This window comes from Lissotriton vulgaris, chromosome 9 (assembly GCF_964263255.1).
Source record: "Lissotriton vulgaris chromosome 9, aLisVul1.2, whole genome shotgun sequence".
Classification (NCBI taxonomy): Eukaryota; Metazoa; Chordata; class Amphibia; order Caudata; family Salamandridae; genus Lissotriton; species Lissotriton vulgaris.
The window spans coordinates 181264389-181283922 of NC_141697.1; the positions used below are offsets into that span (position 1 = coordinate 181264389).

The 19534-nt window shown below is 47.8% G+C and overlaps 1 protein-coding gene across 1 annotated transcript in view; it reads right to left on the reverse strand.

Moving 5' to 3' along the window:
• The window catches only part of NEMF (nuclear export mediator factor), a 486031-nt gene that overhangs the window by 425668 nt on the left and 40829 nt on the right, over positions 1–19534 (reverse strand). The window contains exon 3 of the mRNA XM_086937289.1: positions 5958–6060. Within this exon, the coding sequence (XP_086793415.1) occupies positions 5958–6060 (103 nt within the window). The remainder of the gene's footprint in view (positions 1–5957; positions 6061–19534) is intronic.

Here is a 19534-nt window from a genome sequence, read left to right on the forward strand (position 1 = left end):
AAGCGAACACAAGAGACCAATGCACACATGGCTGGCAAGTTATGGGGCACGGGAACAGGAAATGAGTAGGGGCTTATTTGTGTAATAAAGTAAGTTAAAGCTTGGTGATGAGCTACACGTCTTTTTATGCACAAGAAATATCCTAAGACATGAAGGATGTACAGTATAAGAAGAAATGAGGAGAGTAAAATTCCAACTGAAGAGGTCACGTTTTTTCAAATCGACCTCCAACTTGCTCCTCAGAACTTAAGAGCCGCTGCTCTCAGCAGTAGATGCACAAGGGACTGTTCCATGCGGTGAAGAGATGAAAGACCTGCACACTAACTTGCACACAGCCATCACAGCATTATAAAACCGAATTGTAGAAGTTAAGAGCCAATTCTCTTACCATTCTGAACACCACACACTGAAGCACAGCAAGGAATGCTGCACTATGCCTTTGAACCTCACACAATTACTTCCACAGAGTTCATTCAATATCCAACATCCTTCTAACTATACCCTCCGAAAGGGAGCCTAGCAAGCGGGTGTAAATCACAGCACTTCATAGCCGTGTAAGTGGTTTGAAGAGCTATTCCAAAAGAGACAATACAGGATATGGTACATCTGAGCGCATTAGCTCATGGCAATTAATGTGCAGTGTCAGTCAAATATTTTGACAATTTGTAAGCAATGCTTGCAACATGGTTAGGCCACCTCTCTGTGGTCCACATATACAAAGGGTTTTGTAGTCGCAAACAGAGAATTGGGCTGTTAGCGACCACTAAATAATCTTTTGACATGTACTAACCCTATTTTGCGAGTCGGTAGCCTATTACAGACTCGTCAAATAGGGTTTGCGAGTCGATATTAGGAAGGGGCATGTCAAGCGCGTCCCTTCCTAATAGCGAGTCGCAGGAGGATGTATGAATGGTTTGCAACCATAATGCGGTCACAAAACGTATGCAGTTTTCCGCCTACTTCAAGTAGGTGGTAAGCCAGTCGCAAACAGGAAGGGATCTCCAAGAAATTCCCTTCCCCTTTGTGAATGGTTGCAATTTTTTTTTTAAAAGCAGGCAGTGGTCTCACGGATCACTGCCTACTCTTAAAAAATGTAACTGAAACATTTCATTTTTCTTTTTAAAATGCATCCCATTTTCCTTTAAGGAAAACGGGCTCCAACATGTGGTCATCTTGAAAGTATTAAAAAAAAACAGACTGTCAAGATTGCAACTCACTGCATTTTATTTTAAACAATGCTACCTGATTTTAAAAGCATCTGGAATGAGTAAAGCCAATATCCACAACCAAAAACCACTGGCAAAAAGAGACGGATTGGCTTTGCCAATATTTGGTTGCAAATGCCACCAAATATGAGTTGAGAACAGATTTCTGTTTCAACTATAGTGAGAAGACGGTACCATTAAAGAAGAGGACATTTGAGAAACAATTTGGGACACAGAAATCCTTGCAAAGATTGTAAAAGCAGTGTCTTTAAAAGTGGGAAAAATACAAATGCACTTAAATTGTTTAACACTACAGGTATTTATATATTATGAGATCATGTGTTGACCATTGACTCCATGTTGCTTTAATTACATTTGTGAGGATGGTGTTCATCTTGTGTCTGGCTGACCCTGCCTTTCAGCGGCGAAGGTAGGCAGGCCCAGGTTACTTGCGTACACACATAATTGTTTCTGTTTCTCACTTCACCAAGCAAGAGATATAAGCTGCTAGAACAGACAGTGTGGGAGGTATACAGCTCTCATCGGAGACTGGCCAGCTCCGTTGAGTGGCCTTGAAGCAGAGTGTGTAGCTAGCACCTACAGTGCAGATAAAGTGAGGGGGAACTCTATAAGTCTCTCTCCAGGTTAGTAAAGAGTATAAAGACAGAGGCCTCTTGGCGTTTTGACAGGATCTCTCCTGGGAGTGGACGCACTGCCCAGGATTATTGTGCATAGTTTAGGCTTTCCGTGCCTGAGACTGCCAACGAGTTCCCCAGTCGGGCTGTCAACGATGATCAATTGATCAATCTATCAGGGGTTAGTAAAGCGCTGCTACTGCTACGTGAGGGTCTCAAGGCATGGGGGGGGCTGCTGATCCCTCTGTATGCGGAGGTTCAGTCGAAGAGCCAGGTCTTGAGGTCCTTCCTTAACTAGGTCAATAACAGGATTTGCCTGAGGTGGAGGGGTAGGGTGTTCCACGTCTTGGCGGCGAGGTAGGCAAAGGATCTTCTTCCGGTTGTGTCATGTGGCTGTGGATGTTGAGGACCAGTTTTGCTGCGACGTTCTGGATGTTCTGCATTTTCCTGAGCTGTTTCTAGCTGACCCCAGAATAGAGTGCAATGCGGTAGTCAAGTCTACTGGTGATGAGAGCATGGATGATCGTCTTTCTGGATTCTGCGGATAACCATCTGAATGTCTTTCGAAGCAGGCGGAGCGTGTGGAAACAGGATGAGGATACTACATTGATTTAGTGGTTCATTGAGAGCAAGGAGTCCAGTAAGATGCAGAGTTTGCGTGTGTGGTCCGTAGGAGTAGGAGGGATTCCTAGTGCGGGGGGGGGGCCACCAGGAGCTGTCCGAGGCTGAGGGGATGGGTCCCAGGATGAGTACTTCAGTTTCAGTGGAGCTTGAAGCCGATGGCTTGCATCCAGGTTGCAACTGCCTTCATTCCGTTGTGAAAGTTGATGCTCACAGCTGTGGGTTTGTTGGTGAGGGAGATGATCAGCATGGTGTCGTCGGCGTAGGAGACCATGTTGAGTCTGTGGCTTCTGACAATGGCTGCGAGGTGAGCCGTGTAGCTGTTGAAGAGGGTGGGGCTCAGGGAGGACACCTGGTGCACTCCGCGGCTGTTCTCTGTAGGTTCTGAGAGGAACAGGGGTAGTCTGACTTGCTGTGTTCGGCCAGTCAGGAAAGAGTGGATCCGTTCCAGTGCCTTGTCTCGGATGCTGGCGTTGTGGAGACTTGTGATTAGGGTGCGATGGGAGACAGTGTTGAAGGTGGCCGAGAGGTCTAGTAGGATGAGGGCTCTGGTTTCGCCCTGGTCTAGGAGGGAGTGGATGTCGTTGCTGGAGGCGAGGAGTGCGGTCTTGGTGCTGTGGTTGCTTCAGAAACCAGATTGTGAAGTGTTCAGGACATGGTTCTCTTTGATGAACTCGGAGAGTTGGGCGTTGATGGCCTTCTCGATGACCTTGGCTGGGACGGGGAGGAGGGAGATGGGTCTGAAGTTCTGAGATCTACTGGGTCGGCGGACCGTTTCTTCAGCATTTTCTTTGTGGTTTTGAGGAGAAGGTAGTGTGCGTTGACGGCGAATTTGAAGGTAGCGTAGGTTTCCGGGGTTTTATTGTTCCTTCATGTTTTCTCGAGTCATCTGCAGGTGCATCTGGACTTGTGGCGGGTGGGAGTGAACCAGCTGGCTTTCTTGGAGTGTTGCTTGCCCGGTGTCTTCTTGAGGAGTGACAGAGTGTCGCACAGCTGGAGATCCATAGGTGAAGGTTGCGAGAGCAGCGGTGTTGGCGTCAGTTGGCGGAGTGGTCATGCCGAGGAAGTCGAAGAGGCGTTCTTCCGTGGCCTTGTACCAGCTGCGACCGAGGGCGGGGGGCGATGACGGTGCTGGTGTGCGGTGGGCATGGTGAAGGCGAGATGTACGCAGTGCTGGTCGGTCTAGAGGAGTTCGGTGGTGTGGCTGTAGGTGATGTTCCAGCTGGCAGAGAAAACAGGGATCGAATGAATCTCTGGCTGTGTGGGTCAGCGCGGTCACTAGCTGCTTGAGTCCGATGTTGGTGACGTTCTGTAGTACGGAGGTGTTGTTCTGGTCACTGGGGTTATCCAGGTGTAAGTTTAGGTACCTGAGTAGAATGTGAGAGTTTTTGGGGTTAGTTTGGATCTGGAAGTGGAGGTGTTCCATGGTTGTTGTTGAGTCATTTGAATGCGTGGTCAGTCGGACCGTGTACTTGTGTACGATGGCGATGCCTCCTCCTGCTCAGTCGGAACGGTCCTTGCGGTGAATTTGTAGTCGCCAAGGATGGCGATATTCGATCCAAAACTGGGGTTGGTCCAGGTTTCTGTGAGGAAGGCACTGTCAGGAGAGAGGTCCCAGATTTCTGTGTCCTGTTTGTGGAGGGATCGCACGTTATGGAGAATGTAGTTGAGCAGGTCGGGTGCTCTGTTGGTCACTGGGCAGCACAAGGAGCTGGTGAGTTGGCATGGATGAAGTTGTGGCTGCAGTTCGGGCAGGTGAAGGGTCCATGGGTCTCCTTCGGCGATGCTAGGTGGCAGGCGGCGTGGCATCCTGAGTTGAGGTGGGTGCTTGCGTGGTACCAGAGGAAGGTCAGAGAACCAGTGTCCCTTGTGCTGGGCACGGTCCATGTGCAGATGGGCTTGCATTTGGCGTGCCTACGGCATGGCCGCGCAAAAGCCACAATTATGTAGGGCTTCAGGGGGCTGGACAGCTGGGATGCTGGAAAACGAGGAAAGTGTCACTGGAGGGGTCGGGCCGCAGGGGATCGCAGTGGCAGGAGGTAACAAAGGAGCAAAAAACAGGGAAAAGGAAAGAGAAAAAGAAATGCAAAAAAGACAGAAGCAGGAGAAATTTAAATAGAGAGAGAAAAGCAGAAAGAGAGCCAGTCAAGCAGCACAGCATTGATGCTCTACCACTAGACCACCAGGTATGAGGGGCAGGTAGGAGCCTACAGGTGGAGGAGGGCCTCAAACTCCTGACCAGGGGTCAGCAGCAGCAACGGGGACAGCGGCACCTACCAGACAGAGCTGCATTGTGAATGGAGCAAGCCCGCCAAAAGGTTAGTGGACTGCATTTTCACCATGCAGGATCCACCATTAAGTAGTGTTGCAGGGGGCGGGAAAACGCGGGAAGAGTCACTGTATAGGGGTGGGACCGCGGGGATCAGAACCAAAAGGTTAGTGGACTGCTAAACAGACAGCCGGTGAAGTATTCCAAGTTCTAATTACTCATTATTGTGTACATTTAGTTATCTTTCTATGCATTTAATCCTGTGTATATACATTCACTATTTACATTTATTTTACATGTGCATTATTGCCATTTGATAGATATGGGAATTTGCTGCAATAAATATTCCCCTTTACTTGGCAAATAAGTGTTGAGCTTTGTTTATTTTGTATTTTGGTATTCTAAAGTGTGTAGAGTCCTATTTTGAAGAGTGTTCACTGTGTGTCCCGTTATTTTGAAGTCTTGCTCAGGTGTTCTGAATAGAAAAAAAGACAAATTGCTTGATTTTTTATATAAAAATAAATTGACCGCAAAATACATTTACAAGGGTATTAATGACGTTGCATCAATCAGACTATTATTTCAGCTCAGATGTGAGCAGCCACTAAACACATCAAGACTGATTAATGTCAGCTATTGATAATTCGGGGTAGGAAGGAAGACAGCTTTTCTGAAACAACTAGGATAATACTCCTATTAGTTAAACAATTGTCTTTGCTTGACAATTCCGTTTTCAAGGCCTGAGTGAAATGTGAAGTGGTAGTTTGTGCCGAAAAAATCTTGCCAAGAGCAATTTTCTGCCTGAAATTGTCTACTGCTACTGGCAAACCCAAATTTAGCTCTAAAAACGTAATTTCACGTTATTTGGTGAAATTTTCATGACAATTTGCAAACAATGACAGAATATCGCACATTGCTCGTCATAATGGTATTTTATTCCTGCTAGTCTGAGGACCATAGAGTAATGTTTCAAATGTTTTAAGGCTCTGAAAGAGTACTCTTTCAAATTACTAATTGTCACCTACATTTCAGTAGTCTGTAGTCGTTTTAGGGTATTTGGCACTACACAAATGTATGATTCATTGACGGATTATTATATAAATTCGTACTGCATGTGTCAGTAGAACAAAGCTAGCGAGGGGGCGGGGAGTGGCGGGGGAATCTCTATTCTAAGTTTGGAAATCAGTCTCCATCAAAGAAATTATAACTCATAAAAAATATATTTACCTTCATGGCAAACCCGGATGGCATAATGTTCTTGGGCCATTCAAATTCCGTTGTGTGAATTCTTATACCAGATTCGAGTAAAATGATAGCTTTAGCGTCTGGCCTGGCAACAAAGATAAAGCAAGGTGGGTGAAAACATACTTTGCAGTTTTCTTCAGAATTTTTCTTTTTTTTTCCTCTAATAATAAAAGCAATAACGAAAGTGTACAAATACAGCAATTGCGGTAGTACCGAACTTGAATTTAAAATGGTTACAATTCACAAAACGCAGGTGGCACAGAGACGACGGAGAGAAGGAATAAGTGGTTATTTGGAGCTGAAGCTGGTAAAAAAATAAAAACGCCAGGCTCAAATGTCCTCGTGATATTTTAGTGAATTCTCGCTCTATATACATTTATGAGATGTATCGATACAGTGTACCCCGCTATAGAGACACCATCGCCAGCCATCCGACTCATATTTTAAAGATACTCAAACTGACGTAGAAAGATATTGTTTTAGAACAGGGCATGTCTCCGTCAGAAAGATCATTTTCTTTAGGATAGATTTCAGAGATGGGCATCTGCAGCAATAGAAGGCCAACAAAAATGTCCACTCTTGGGTAAAGGGTTTTGAAATTCAACAGCTTGCAGCACTAACAATATGTTCTTATTCAAAGACAGTGATGGCTGATTCACAAAAGCATTTATGAGTGTGCAAAGTCTACAGGAGTGCTCACATACTCTTAGATGCCTTTGCGGCTTGGCCACTATATACTTCATCCCCTACAAGTAGAAGTGCAAAGATGGTACTAATTGAATATATATTTCCCAAATATTACCATTTTAGATGTTTTGGGGCCAGACAATTAAGAGTACACAGAAGAGTACTCCCCCAGGATTATACTTCACGTACTCCGAAGCGCCTCTGTGAACAGGCCCGACAGACACTAAAAACGGGTTAAGCATAAAGGAGTAGAATTCTGCTTCTCACAGTCGACCCACAGCCCTGGTATAATTCTAGGTATGAGGAGGAAGGATATACACATCTGTGTTAAAAATGCTCTACAGTTCTCTATTCCCTCATTTACATGGCCCGTAGCAGCAGAAATGTAGCCATCTCAAACACAGCAATATGACCAACAAGCGGTTGCCACACCGTGTACACCTGCCCCCACTAACAAAATGAAAGGCATGGAGATTGGGAGGAGGGGTTGTGATGGTGGCCCTCTCCAGCTTTCATGTGGTGCTGCCCCCAGGATCCGGAACAAGGCAGATGTTTGAGTCAGTCAGTCAGTCAAAAACTTTATTCGGTTAGTTAAAACCATAAAAGCAATACATAGTACATGAAACCAAGTTAAAATGCAATTAAACATATATGAAAAATTGATTGCTACTCCTTCATAAAAAAACAGAAAAGGCTTTTTGTTAAAAATGCAAATTTAAAAACAATTGATAGATATGGGAAGTACCCGTTTCAGCATATTTAGACTATTTCCAGCAAGGTTGTGCAAGTGTCAGATTTGGTAATTCATTGTAACACCAGTTCTTAATTTATTTTGTCTGGCAGCTGCTACCAAGAAACAAGCTACACCATATGTGACCTGTACCGAATTCAGCATCTGTAGGTATAATAAAGCTGGCCGTACCTGGACAAAATTCAAGTCTTTCAAAATAGGGACAAGAAATTTTTTGCGAGCCACCAAGTGGTGTTCACAGAGCATAACTAAATGAAGAGTGTCCTGTGTGGAGAAACAGTCACAGGTACAAGGGGGTAAATTTTCTGGTGTACCCCACTTTGAGTACGAGCCGAGCACAAGGTGTATTAGGTTGAACCTGAACCTTATAAGCAAAAAGCGATGATAAGGCTTGGTAACATATTTTAGATAAGGTTCCATGGCTGTAGATGAGGAGAGTTGGAAAAGTGATCTTACCATTGGTTTACAAAGTTCAACCGTTTCCCTTTCACACTCCAACAGATTTCGAAAATGCTGCTTGACCCACTTTACGTCCTCTTTTTTTAGATTTTGTGGCAGAGAGTACATATCTGGACGCCCTAGCCTCGCGCATGCCGCTCTAACATACGCCTGCTTTTAGATTTTGTGGCAGAGAGTACATATCTGGACGCCCTAGCCTCGCGCATGCCGCTCTAACATAAATGTTTGAGTCAAAAGAGAGTGTGTGAATGGAAGCTGGTGATGCTAAGTTACGGTTTGGCGATATTTACTGCTTGGACTGGTGCCTGCAGATCTCCTGTGCACCGGTTGATGCCATCTAAAGATTACTACTCCCTACTGGCATATCGGAGATGCACTTTCATAACGTTGTGGGAAACCTATATGGTCGCCGGAACCCAAGGTTGATATGAACCAATACAGTACCTAGTGAGGGAGCTGCAACTTTCAATGGCTGATGACTGGTGCCACGGTCTGAATGGAAACTGATTGTTTCAGCCAATGAGGATTACTTTGTGTCACTCAAATGTTTAACTATCCATGGTGTAGGTGCACAAGCGTCGAGAGGTCTAAAGCTGTAATTGGGATGCAGTTTATTTTTCATTTACAAGCCAGGGCTTATTTTCCTTGCTGACAGTAGTTGCCATAGAAGCCTTGCTACACGAGTGGGGACATCTGCAAGGAAGGTGGTACTTCCTAACAGAGGATTTACCTTGCTCCCCATGAGAAAGCTTCTGTTTAACAAATATGGAGGTTTGTGTGAGCGCATTAATCATTTTGGGCTTTTAGCTTTTGAGAACATGGGCCAGATGTACTAAATTCCTGGTCTCAAACATCAAACACCCACTTTTTGCAACTAGAATTTTATTTTGCAAACTAACCCATGTACTAATACGTCTCATCTCAAAATAAGGAATCACATAATTAATATTAATTAGAAAGGTCACAATTTGCAAAGCCCCCGCAATCTGCTACAAAGCGTAAGGGACAACAGAAAAACGTCCTAGTGATTCCATTAAAATATAGTTATTTTAATATTTTATTGAAGCAGCCTACGTTCCCTAAAGGAACAGGTGCTGCTTTATAAAAGGTTTTTCTGATTTAGCAATACAGTAATAGAATTAAGTGGTCCCTTTACAGCCTTCTGCCATTCAAATTCACAGAGTGGGAGGGGTCCAAAGACTTCCCTTTCCCCTTTGCAAATCAATTACCCCCAACTTAGGAGTCGGTAACTGATCAATGGTTTGCAACAAGAACTGTGTTCCCAAATCATTAATATGCACCATACGGGCTTACAGTTTGAAGGAATGCCCTGTATACCCCTTGCAAATTGTGATTCAGTATTCGTCAGTAACCCTATTTTGCAATTACGAAAAACGTTTCAAAATCACAAAATAGGGTTAGTACATTAGAAAAAGGAATTTGGGGTTCACATATCCTGTGATTTTGTGAATCGCAGGCTTTGTGATGCACAATTCCTTAGTACAACTGGCACGTAGACCCTTATCAGGATGCACTTAGAACATGTAAATTGCAATCAGCAGTTTCTGTTTCTTAGGGATATCCTGCTTTTATGTAAATCACTACTTTACAACTTCTGACTTGATTGCCAGGGAATATTATTTTGTGTGCCAATTTTGCATGGCTTAACCACTTCAATTATGTCACCTTATATTGCAGGGTAGCCTTTTCACAGATACAACTGAACTGGAATTGAAACCATCTAAGAAGGCAAGGTGATAAAGTAACCAAACAATACACAATTAGAGCATTAAACATTATCAAATATATCCCTCCCTCACTTCTTCCCGCCAAGTGGCTGTCCACACTGGATAGTTATAGTTAGGACCACGTTTCCACTGGAGAAGCATTTTATTGGTTTGGATTACAACTCTTACGCCTTTTGTTGAATCCTTACAAGATTTTCCAAAAAACAGTTCATCCATCTTAGCTCCCTCCTCGAAATGTTTTGGAGTGATCTGTCAAGCTTGGCCAAGAAAAAAGGGGGTACCCCAAATCGTATTTTCCCCATGCAATTTTGCATAGAAAAATTCAACCGCAATTTTAAAAAAATGGCTGAACAGAATTACAATAAACTTTGGCAGAAAGTTAGATCTTGGCCCAGAAACCTTGTGTTTTGGGATTTTGTGTAAATCCGTCTAGTTGTTTTTGAGAAATTAAGGTTTGCAATTTATGTATATATCACACCGCAAAGGCTCCATGGGTCTGACAGATCTAAATATAAGATTGTCTGCCATCACATTAATAAAGATGTAGCAGCAGCCATTCTAGGCCTTGTAGACTCAATCCCCTTCCCTTGAAAAAGTCAAGAAATGTATTAAAAAAACATGTAGGGGGCAGGGTAGGGATACTCTGATCCCTCTCCCTGGTGGGCGTGGGGTGAAATTCCAGAGGAATCCACCCTCCCCCACTGGAACAAAAATTATTTTATTTTTATGGAACCACATATGCGCTGTCCCGTTTAAAAAATCAGTCAGACCCTGTGCCTTATGGGAACAGTCCAGCCCGAACTGCCAAGCCATGTCTTCCCTGGACCAGAAACAAGCATCCTGGGACCGTATCAGTCGTCATCAGTGAGGCTAGCTTGAATCCAACTGTTCTGTCAATAGATTAGCCAGAAACCAGGTACTTTTATTGCATGTCCTTGTACACTTGCATAAAACTTACTATTATTGACATAGGTAAAACATACTGCATTTGCCATCTTGCTTTTTATTTAAAAAAACGTAGAAATCCACTGGAAAAAAACAAAGGTTTGAGTGGCATTATACTTAAGTGAAAATGTAAGTTAAAAAAAGCTTTAAATGAACAAAACCATTGAAATTCAACAGTAATAGTTAACTCAAGTAACTATAACCCATGCACTAAAGTAAATATAACGTGCTCCCTCGCCATGGACAGTTACCTTCCACATCACTCAATACATGTTCTATGATATCATTGATAACTTTACAACATCTGAAATGACATCATTGATGACAAAGAGTCAAAATGGTGTACTCACGCAAAACACTCTCCTATTCACACTTCAGCCATACACCAACTAAAGTTCTGAACCCGATTATATATGATGATGTTTCAATTTATTACTATAATAATAGTTTTAAAAGATGTAAGACCCAAGGGGGTGAGCAGGGGGTATCCAGGAGTGTAAATCCTCTTTCCCTGATTAGAAGCAAGGGTCCCTATTTGTCAAAGGTACCTACCTCTGCCAAAAAATGGTAGAGCAATGTACCAACACTCTTGGTGACTCACAAAATAAGGTTAGCGACTCGCTACTAGGAAGCGGCGTTCCAAGGACTTCCCTTCCTAATAGCGACTCTGAACGGTATGCAAGAATGTTTTGCGACCGCATTTGCGGTCCCAAAACACTAGCAGTTTACCACCCTCTTCAAGAGGGTGGTAAACCATTCGCAAATAGGGGACCCATTCCCCTTTGTGAATGGGTGCGCAAACATTTTTTAAGAGTAAGCAGTGGTCCCAGGGACCACTACCTGCCCTTAAAAAATGAAACAAAACGTTCCATTTCTTTTTTTAAAAGATGTATTCAACTTTCATTTAAGGAAAACGGGCTGCATTTAAAAAAAAAAAGCATTGCAATAATTTCCATATGCGAAAGTTCACTCATATCAAAGTCCATCCATATGGGTGAATACATTCTTGAATTAGTCCATAACACACGAAAAGAGCATAGAGTTTAGTCTTTAACAAACTTTATTCTTCACAAATAGAACATCCAGCCCAGCCAATACATTTCACTCTTCAACAAGGACTTCATCAGGAAACATCAGAATCTTGCTCTTAATTCATCATAAATGATTTACTGTCTGTACAAATGCGGGTAGTTGAAGTATTATTATTCTATGATCATGATCATTGACAATTAACTCTCAGTAGCTGAATCTGATACCAGACGCATTTCATCCTTTTCAAGACCATACTTGTCTTTTTCATGCATTTATGGACTAATTCAAGAATTTTTTTACCCATCTGGATCGACTTTGATATGAGTAAGCTTTGGCAAAATGGATATGTTTGCAATGCACCAGGGAGTATTTGTATACAGCTTCCTGTATTTTTGATTGTTTTTTGCTTATTACGGGTCCTATGAGCAGTGGGGCCCTCTTTTGGGTGTAGCACTGAAAAACAAAATCAGAGTCTTAACACTGGTGTGATCATAGAAGGCCTACTATTACTCTCCTTTGGATTGTACATTTTAGGTTGGGTGCATCATGTTCAACTAGATAATATATATTACTGCCTAGTAGAAAGCAGCCTTTCACGTCCTTCAAGGAATAGGGGGAGAGGTTAGCTCAACATGGCATGTTCTTGGAAAGGTGTGGTGCCACAGTTGTGAACCACAACAATGTTTATCAGAGCTATGACAAAAAAGTGTTAGAGTTTAGAGAAACCACAGAGAAATACAAGGAAGTCTTAAATAAAGGTTTACATTTGCTGAACATTTCAGACTTTAAATTAAAATAGAAAGACGAGCTCGAGGTTAGCTGCTGTGTCTCATGTAAAAATACAAAAATAACAGTTGATGGACAGAATGCAGAACAATGTCATACATTCACCCCAGTACAGAGATCTGGGCCTAAATCCATCGTTTTTTTGCTCACCATGCCATTCCAGTTTGAACCTAGCCATACGCAAATCAGTTTTGACCCTATGCCCCATGGGAACAGTCCAGCCCGATCTGCCAAGCCAAGTCCTCCCTGGACTGGAAATAAGCATCCTAGGACAGGTTTCGGGCTTTCAGCCCTCATCAGCCAGGATAGCTTGATTCCAGTAGCATGGAGAGCACGGGGCTCACGTCTGATCATACACGTCCCACTCGGGGTGACAAATGCAAAAACAACAGTTGATGGACAGAATGCAGAACAATGTCATACATTCACCCCAGTACAGATATCTGGGCCTAAATCCATAATTTTTTTGCTCACCATGCCATTCCAGTTTGAACCTAGCCATATGCAAATCAGTCTTGACCCTGTGCCCCATGGGAACAATCCAGCCCGAACTGCCAAGCCAGGTACTCCCTGGACTGGAAGCAAGCATCCTAGGGCCAGTTTCGGGCTTTTAGCCCTCATCAGCCATATGGCTGGGTCCAAACTGGAATAGCATGGTGAGCAAAAAAAACGATGGATTCAGGCACAGATCTCTGTACTGGGGTGGATGTATGACATTGTTCTGCATTCTGTCCATCGGGACGGGCATGCTCAGACGTGGGTCCCGTGCTCTCCATGCCACTGGAGTCAAGCTATCCTGGCTGATGAGGGCTGAAAGCCCGAAACCGGTCCTAGGATGCTGGTTTCCAACCCAGGGAAGACCTGTTCTAGGAGTTTGGGTTGGACTGTTCCCATTGGGCGCTGGGTCAAGACTGATTTGCATATGGCTGGGTCCAAACTGGAATGGCATGGTGAGCAAACAAAAACAATGGATTTAGGCCCAGATCTCTGTACTGGGGTGGATGTATGACATTGTTCTGCATTCTGTCCATCAATTATTCTTTTTGCATTCGTCACCCCGAGTGGGACGGGTATGCTCAGACGTGGGTCCTGTGCTCTCCATAACACTGGAGTCAAGCTATCCTGGCTGATGAGGGCTGAAAGCCATAAACCAGTCCTCGGATGCTTGTTTCCAGTCCAGGGAAAACCTGGCATAGCAGTTCGGACTGGACTGTTCCCATTGGGCACTGGGTCAAAACTAATTTGCATATGTCTGAGTCCAAACTGGAATGGCATGGTGAGCAAACAAAAAAACAATGGATTTAAGCCCAGATCTCTGTACTGAGGTGGATGTATGACACGGTTCTGCAATCTGTCCATCAATTATTCGTTTTGCATGTGTCTCATGTACGGCTTCCAACCTTGACATTTAGAGATAATTTAAAATTTGTCAACTTAATGTTTTGCTTTTCCTACCTATATACTTAATGAATCTGCTATTGTTTAATTTTCTAAACATTAACGGACCCCCAGAGATATTACCGACCCCCATGGCTCCGCAGACCATAGGTTAAAAACTGCTGCCAGAGTGGAAAGCCAGGGTTGATCAATGCCTCTTAAGTCAGGAATTTAGGAAAGTGACTTCAGAGCTGCTGTTCAAGCACTCATACTCTCGCATCTGGATAGTGGTAAAGCCCTACTCCATGGCCTCTCAGTTTCCACATTAGCATACATCACGCCACAGCACATCTCATCCAGGAACAAAAGAAATATGATCATATCACCCTCATCCAGATGGAACTCTATTTGATCACATTGCAACGTCCAAGTGAAATTCCTATGTGCTTCATTTTGTAATTGTCAATAGATTCGCGTATTAGCTTTGTTGGGTTTTATCTGTGCATGCCCACTCCTGCAGTCAACAGATTTTCTTTTTCCCATAACTTAACCAAAGCCTAAACTTGCAATTGACTTTGAGGCAAGGAAGTAAGGGTTTTGGACCCAACCACACAAATAGACCAGATAATGTCTTATCTTTATCTTTATCTTTTCTTATTGCCGGAAACACCCTCCCCCGACCAGGGCACAACTAACGTTCCTTGCGCTGATGTCAGCCAATTAGTAGTCCAGAGAGGCTAAGTAAACTCAAGGACATAACATAAGTTGGGCTAGAGGATGGGTTGGACTCCTTGTGGGTCCCACTTCAGTCTGGCAATAACAGTAGAGCAAAGTATGATAGCATAGAAGCCAGTCTTGTAGATTATGGAAGCAGAAGCAGATGCAGAGACCCACAGTACCTTAGAGTGGAGGTGGTATAGTCCAAAAGTATACCAGAGATCGAAATCCAAGGGGGGTGGCCCTGCCCCACCTCTTCCTGCCACTGACGGGGCCGTCCATGGCCCGAGCCCGGGCGCATCCCGCTCTGTGGGGACTCTGAATGTGGATTTAGGCGCTCTTGTGCCGGAAACAGCAGCGTTGGAGACCTCCTCTGGCCGGTTGCAGGCTGGGAGCAGTAGTCTCCCTTTCTCCCTCTAATTCCCTCCTGATTTCAATGCAGCTGCTGACTTATGAATTTTTTTAGAACCTCCAAAATCCTGAACCACGGTCTGTGTCACCGCGTCTATCCGCTTCTCCCAATACCTTTAAAGAGTATGACCGGGGGGCGTGGCCAAGATGGCGGGCTGAGAGGACGCACTTGAAGAGAGCTCCCGAGCCCCTGGAAACCCTGCACCGCTCTCCGCCGCTGATCTCCCCCAGATCTGGCGGCTAACGCACCCGCTGATCCCCGTGGTGGTGCAGAACAGTCGGTGAAGCCCGGCTGTCCTGCCACGGCGGCGGTTCTGCTCGAGACCCGGCCGAAGCGGTGACCGCCGAGAGACCTGCGGGAGGCCCGAGAGCCGCAAGACTTCAAGGCTTGGTGTTCTGGCGTGGTGATCCTGCGACTGCGGGCGGGCTGCCGGCTTGCCCGCGAACCGGCGCCTAGGTGGGTGCCGAAATAGCTTTCGACGCCGGAGCGGAGCTGAGTAGACGGTGGCCGCGGAGACGTAGCAGACCTACGGCAACTACGCAAGTCCGGGGATCGAGAAGGCCTGCGCCACATGGCCGCTCCAGTCCCCTCCTGGCCGCAACGGAGTGAGGTCGTGCTTCCAGCGTAACTGCACATCTTGGCGGCCTGGCCCCGGTTGCCTCGCGTTCTGCGAGCCTACCCCTTGACTGTACGCCCTGCATGTGGACCCGCGAAGGGGGTCGGCCTCGATTCCCTGGCGTTGGCTCCATAGCCTGCTACGGGCGGCCATTTTGAAGAGCGCGAGGTGGCCGCCCGGCCTCGAGCGGGGCCTCTAGCCTGCAGTGTTCCCTTTCCAGTGACTGTGGGGCCGGCCAGCTTCTGCTGCTCAACTGCCCCGGCCTGTGGCGCCTACTCGCCGAAGCTGTGGACATCGGCGATTCCCACCTCTCCGAGATGTCGAATGCCAGGGGGCAGAGGAGAGGCGATCGGACTTTGCCGGACATGTTGGGCCGCGGCGCCCCGAGACAGGATAGGACCCAACCCGCACCGAGCCCCCCGGTCAGCTCAAGGGGCGCCGACGGCGGAGAGCCCCCAGTGACCCGATCGTTCCTGGAGTCCCTGTTTAGCTCCTTGAGGGAGGATTTTCAGACTTTGAAGCAGGAGGTGGCCGGAGAGGTTCGGGAAGTCCGAAGGGAAGTGGACTCCCTGGGGGAACGAGTTAACACCGTGAAGGCGGCTGGTCACTCCAGGGACGAGGAGATCACCCACTTGCAACAGGAGGTCCTGCGGCTGCGGGAACAACAGATCGAGTTACAGGCCCATGCCGAGGACCTTGAAAACCGGTCAGGCGGAACAACATCAGGGTCCAAGGTGTTCCGTCCAACGAAGAGGGTGAGGACGTGGCCGCCTACTTGGGAACCCTGTTCCGCGAAATCCTGGGAGAGTCCGAGGACTTCCAAATACGAATCGACAGGGCGCACAGGGTTGGCCGACCTCGCAGGGCCTCAGCGCCCCCCCCGGACATATTGGCCTTCTTGCCGGACTTCCCCTTGAAGGAGCGGATTCTCCGCGAGGCGCGGCGGCGGCAGCCTTTCCGCTTCAGAGATCACCCGGTGGCTCTTTATCAGGACTTATCCACGATCACGTTACAGAAGAGGAAAACCTTTAAGATCGCCACGGACTTCCTAAGGGAGCACGAAACGCAGTACTCATGGGGGCACCCCTTCCGTTTGATTTTCCGATGGAATGGAACATTGCATCAGCTTCGGTCCCTCCAGGATGTCTGCGGAGTATTGGGGATCACAGCATCGGACACGGACACCCCGGCGCCTCGCCGCAGGCGAAGCACTCGAGACGGCTGGCAACAGGTCGGGGAGAGGCGATCCCCGCCGCCTGCGAGGCCTGACTCGCCCACGATCCGAGCAGACATGTCGAGCGCCATCCAGGAGGCCTCCAGGGCAACGACGAACAGCGATGTGGCCTTGACGGCCTGAACTTACTCCGGGGGGAGTCTACATTAGCCCTTCATCATTGCAGGTGCGGGGGTTCTGGGGGTAGGGGGGGGGGGCGGGAGTGCTGGTGGTGGTGGCTGGACGTCCACTTGATCGACTTTCCACGGCCTTGTCCGCTAAGGACCGGACTGGGACAATGACACTTTTTGAATGGTTCGGGGCGCGGGGGCAGGAAGGGGAGTTGACGGGGGAAGTTCGGGATTTGGGGGTTTGCTGGGGGGGGGGGGGGGGGGTTGAGGGGAGTGTGGAGTTGGGAGTGCGGGGTCCTGGGGGGGGGGTTCATGCAGTTGGGGAGTTTGGGGGTTCGGGGACTGTGCTGTGCCGTTGGGGGGGTTTGCTTTCTCTGTGCGATGGTGCCACTTGCTGTGGCCTTTGAGTGTTGCCCGGTGGGCCTTGCCCGCCTTCATGTGCGTTTCTGGTGTTCCCCTCCATGATGGCCCTTAAAGTTGTTACTCTGAATGTGAAGGGGCTGAATAACCCGGTCAAACGGCAGGCTGTCCTGTCCCTGTTAGAGAACTCCCAAGCCGACATCGGCCTACTGCAGGAGACCCACCTGCTTGCCAAGGATTGTCCCAGGATGCGCACCCCTAAGTTCCCCACGCAACTCTTTTCTTCCAGTGCCTCTAAAACAGCAGGTGTGGCGCTTCTGTTATCAAGTAGGTTCAGGGGGGAGGTTTTGCAGAAAGTAGCGGAGCAGAAGGGGAGACTCCTGGCATATAGGATCAAGGTGGGGGGATTGGTGTTTACTGTAGGCTCCATATACAGCCCCAATGACCATCAGGACCAGTTTCTGCACAGGGCACTGGAAGATGTGGCATCCACTCCTGACAGGCACATTGTACTGGGGGGGACTTGAATGTGGTCTTTGATGCATCTCTGGACAGGTCTGTGCAGCGGCGCCACCAGTCGGGGGAGCTTTCTGGCTCGGTTCGTACCCGACTGGAGGAGCTTGATATGCACGACATGTGGCGCCGCCTCCACCCCGCGACTCGCGCATACTCCTATTTCTCCCACGCCCACAAGTCCTACGCGCGGCTGGATCATCTTCTAGTGACGGGCCCGATGATCGAACTGGCCTCGAGTGCCGACATGGGGGTCCTCTCTCTCTCCGACCATACACCGGTGGAGGGCACCTTCCGTCTACCTCCAGTGGCTCGTCCGAGGGGGGTCTGGCGTCTCAGGGACACGTTACTACACAGGCAATCGACGGTGAAACAGATTCGTGCGTCCATAGCGGACTTTCAGCGCGTAAATGACAACAACGACACCACTCGCGCGACGCAATGGGCTGCCCTGAAAGCTGTGCTCCGTGGCGAATTTATCGCTATCGCCTCGGCGGAGAACAAAGATCGCCAGCTTAAAAGGGACGAGCTTACCCGACAGGTGCGGGAGCTGGAACAGGTGCATCACAGGACAGGTGCCCCCCGGGTCTGGAGACAATTGAAGGCCGCCAGGAAACTCCTGTCCGCTCTGGACATGGACAGAGCGGAGTACGCAGTGCTTCACCTGAAGCACAAGTATTACACCGGCGGGGCAGGTGCGGCCGGCTCCTGGCGCACAAGCTTAGGGTGCAGCATCAACAACACCGGGTGAAGGAGCTAGTAACCCCCGCTGGGGGGTCGGTCACGGAGGACGGGCAGATCGCGGAAGTTTTCCGCAACTACTACGCCGACCTCTACGCTGGCGTGGCCCCCTCCGCGCGAGCTGAAACAGACTATTTGGACTCAGTGTCGCTCCCGTCGCCGACGCCGGATCAGGCCCAATATCTGGAGCGGGAGATCCGGATTGAGGAGGTGGTTACGGCGATCTCCCGGCTTAAGAACGGTAAGGCCCCGGGACCCGATGGTTTTATCCCTCTCTTCTACAAGACCTTCTGCCAGGAACTCGCGCCTCTTTTGACGCGTCTTTTTAATTCGTTCTCGGAGCCGGGTGCTATCCCCCCCGAATTCCTTCAGGCTACGGTCTCTGTGATTCCGAAACCGGGCAAGGCCCGGACTGCTTGCGGGTCCTACCGCCCAATCTCACTTTTAAACACCGACCTGAAGATTTTCACTAGTATTCTGGCGGCACGTCTGGCGCTCCATCTCCCGGGCATGGTCGACTCGGATCAGGCCGGATTTGTACCAGGCAGGCAGACTGTAGACAATACAAAGAGGGTGACCCATATCCTGGAGAAGGCCTCGAGGATTTCCGGGGAACGCATGCTCCTCTCCATTGACGCGGAAAAGGCGTTGGACAGGGTGCACTGGCCTTATTTGGAGAAGGTCCTGGGCAAGTTTGGGGTCGGCGAGAAGTTCAGGCACCTGGTTTTCAATTGCTACCGTTTCCCATCTGCGGTGGTCCGGGTGAACGGGTGCAGCTCTCGGCACTTCCCAATAGAGCGTGGTACCAGACAAGGGTGCCCACTGTCCCCTTTGCTTTTCGCTCTTTATATGGAGCCGTTCGCGCAAAGGGTTCGCCAGAACCCCGACATCATAGGAGTCCGGATGGGAGAGTTCCATCATGCCCTCAGTCTCTATGCGGACGATGTAATCCTGACACTCAACGACCCGCGGAGGTCCCTGCCTGCATGTATCGCAGAACTGGACCTCTTTGCGACGGTGGCGGGCTTCAAGGTGAACCTTGGAAAGTCTGCGGCCCTTGACATCTCGCTG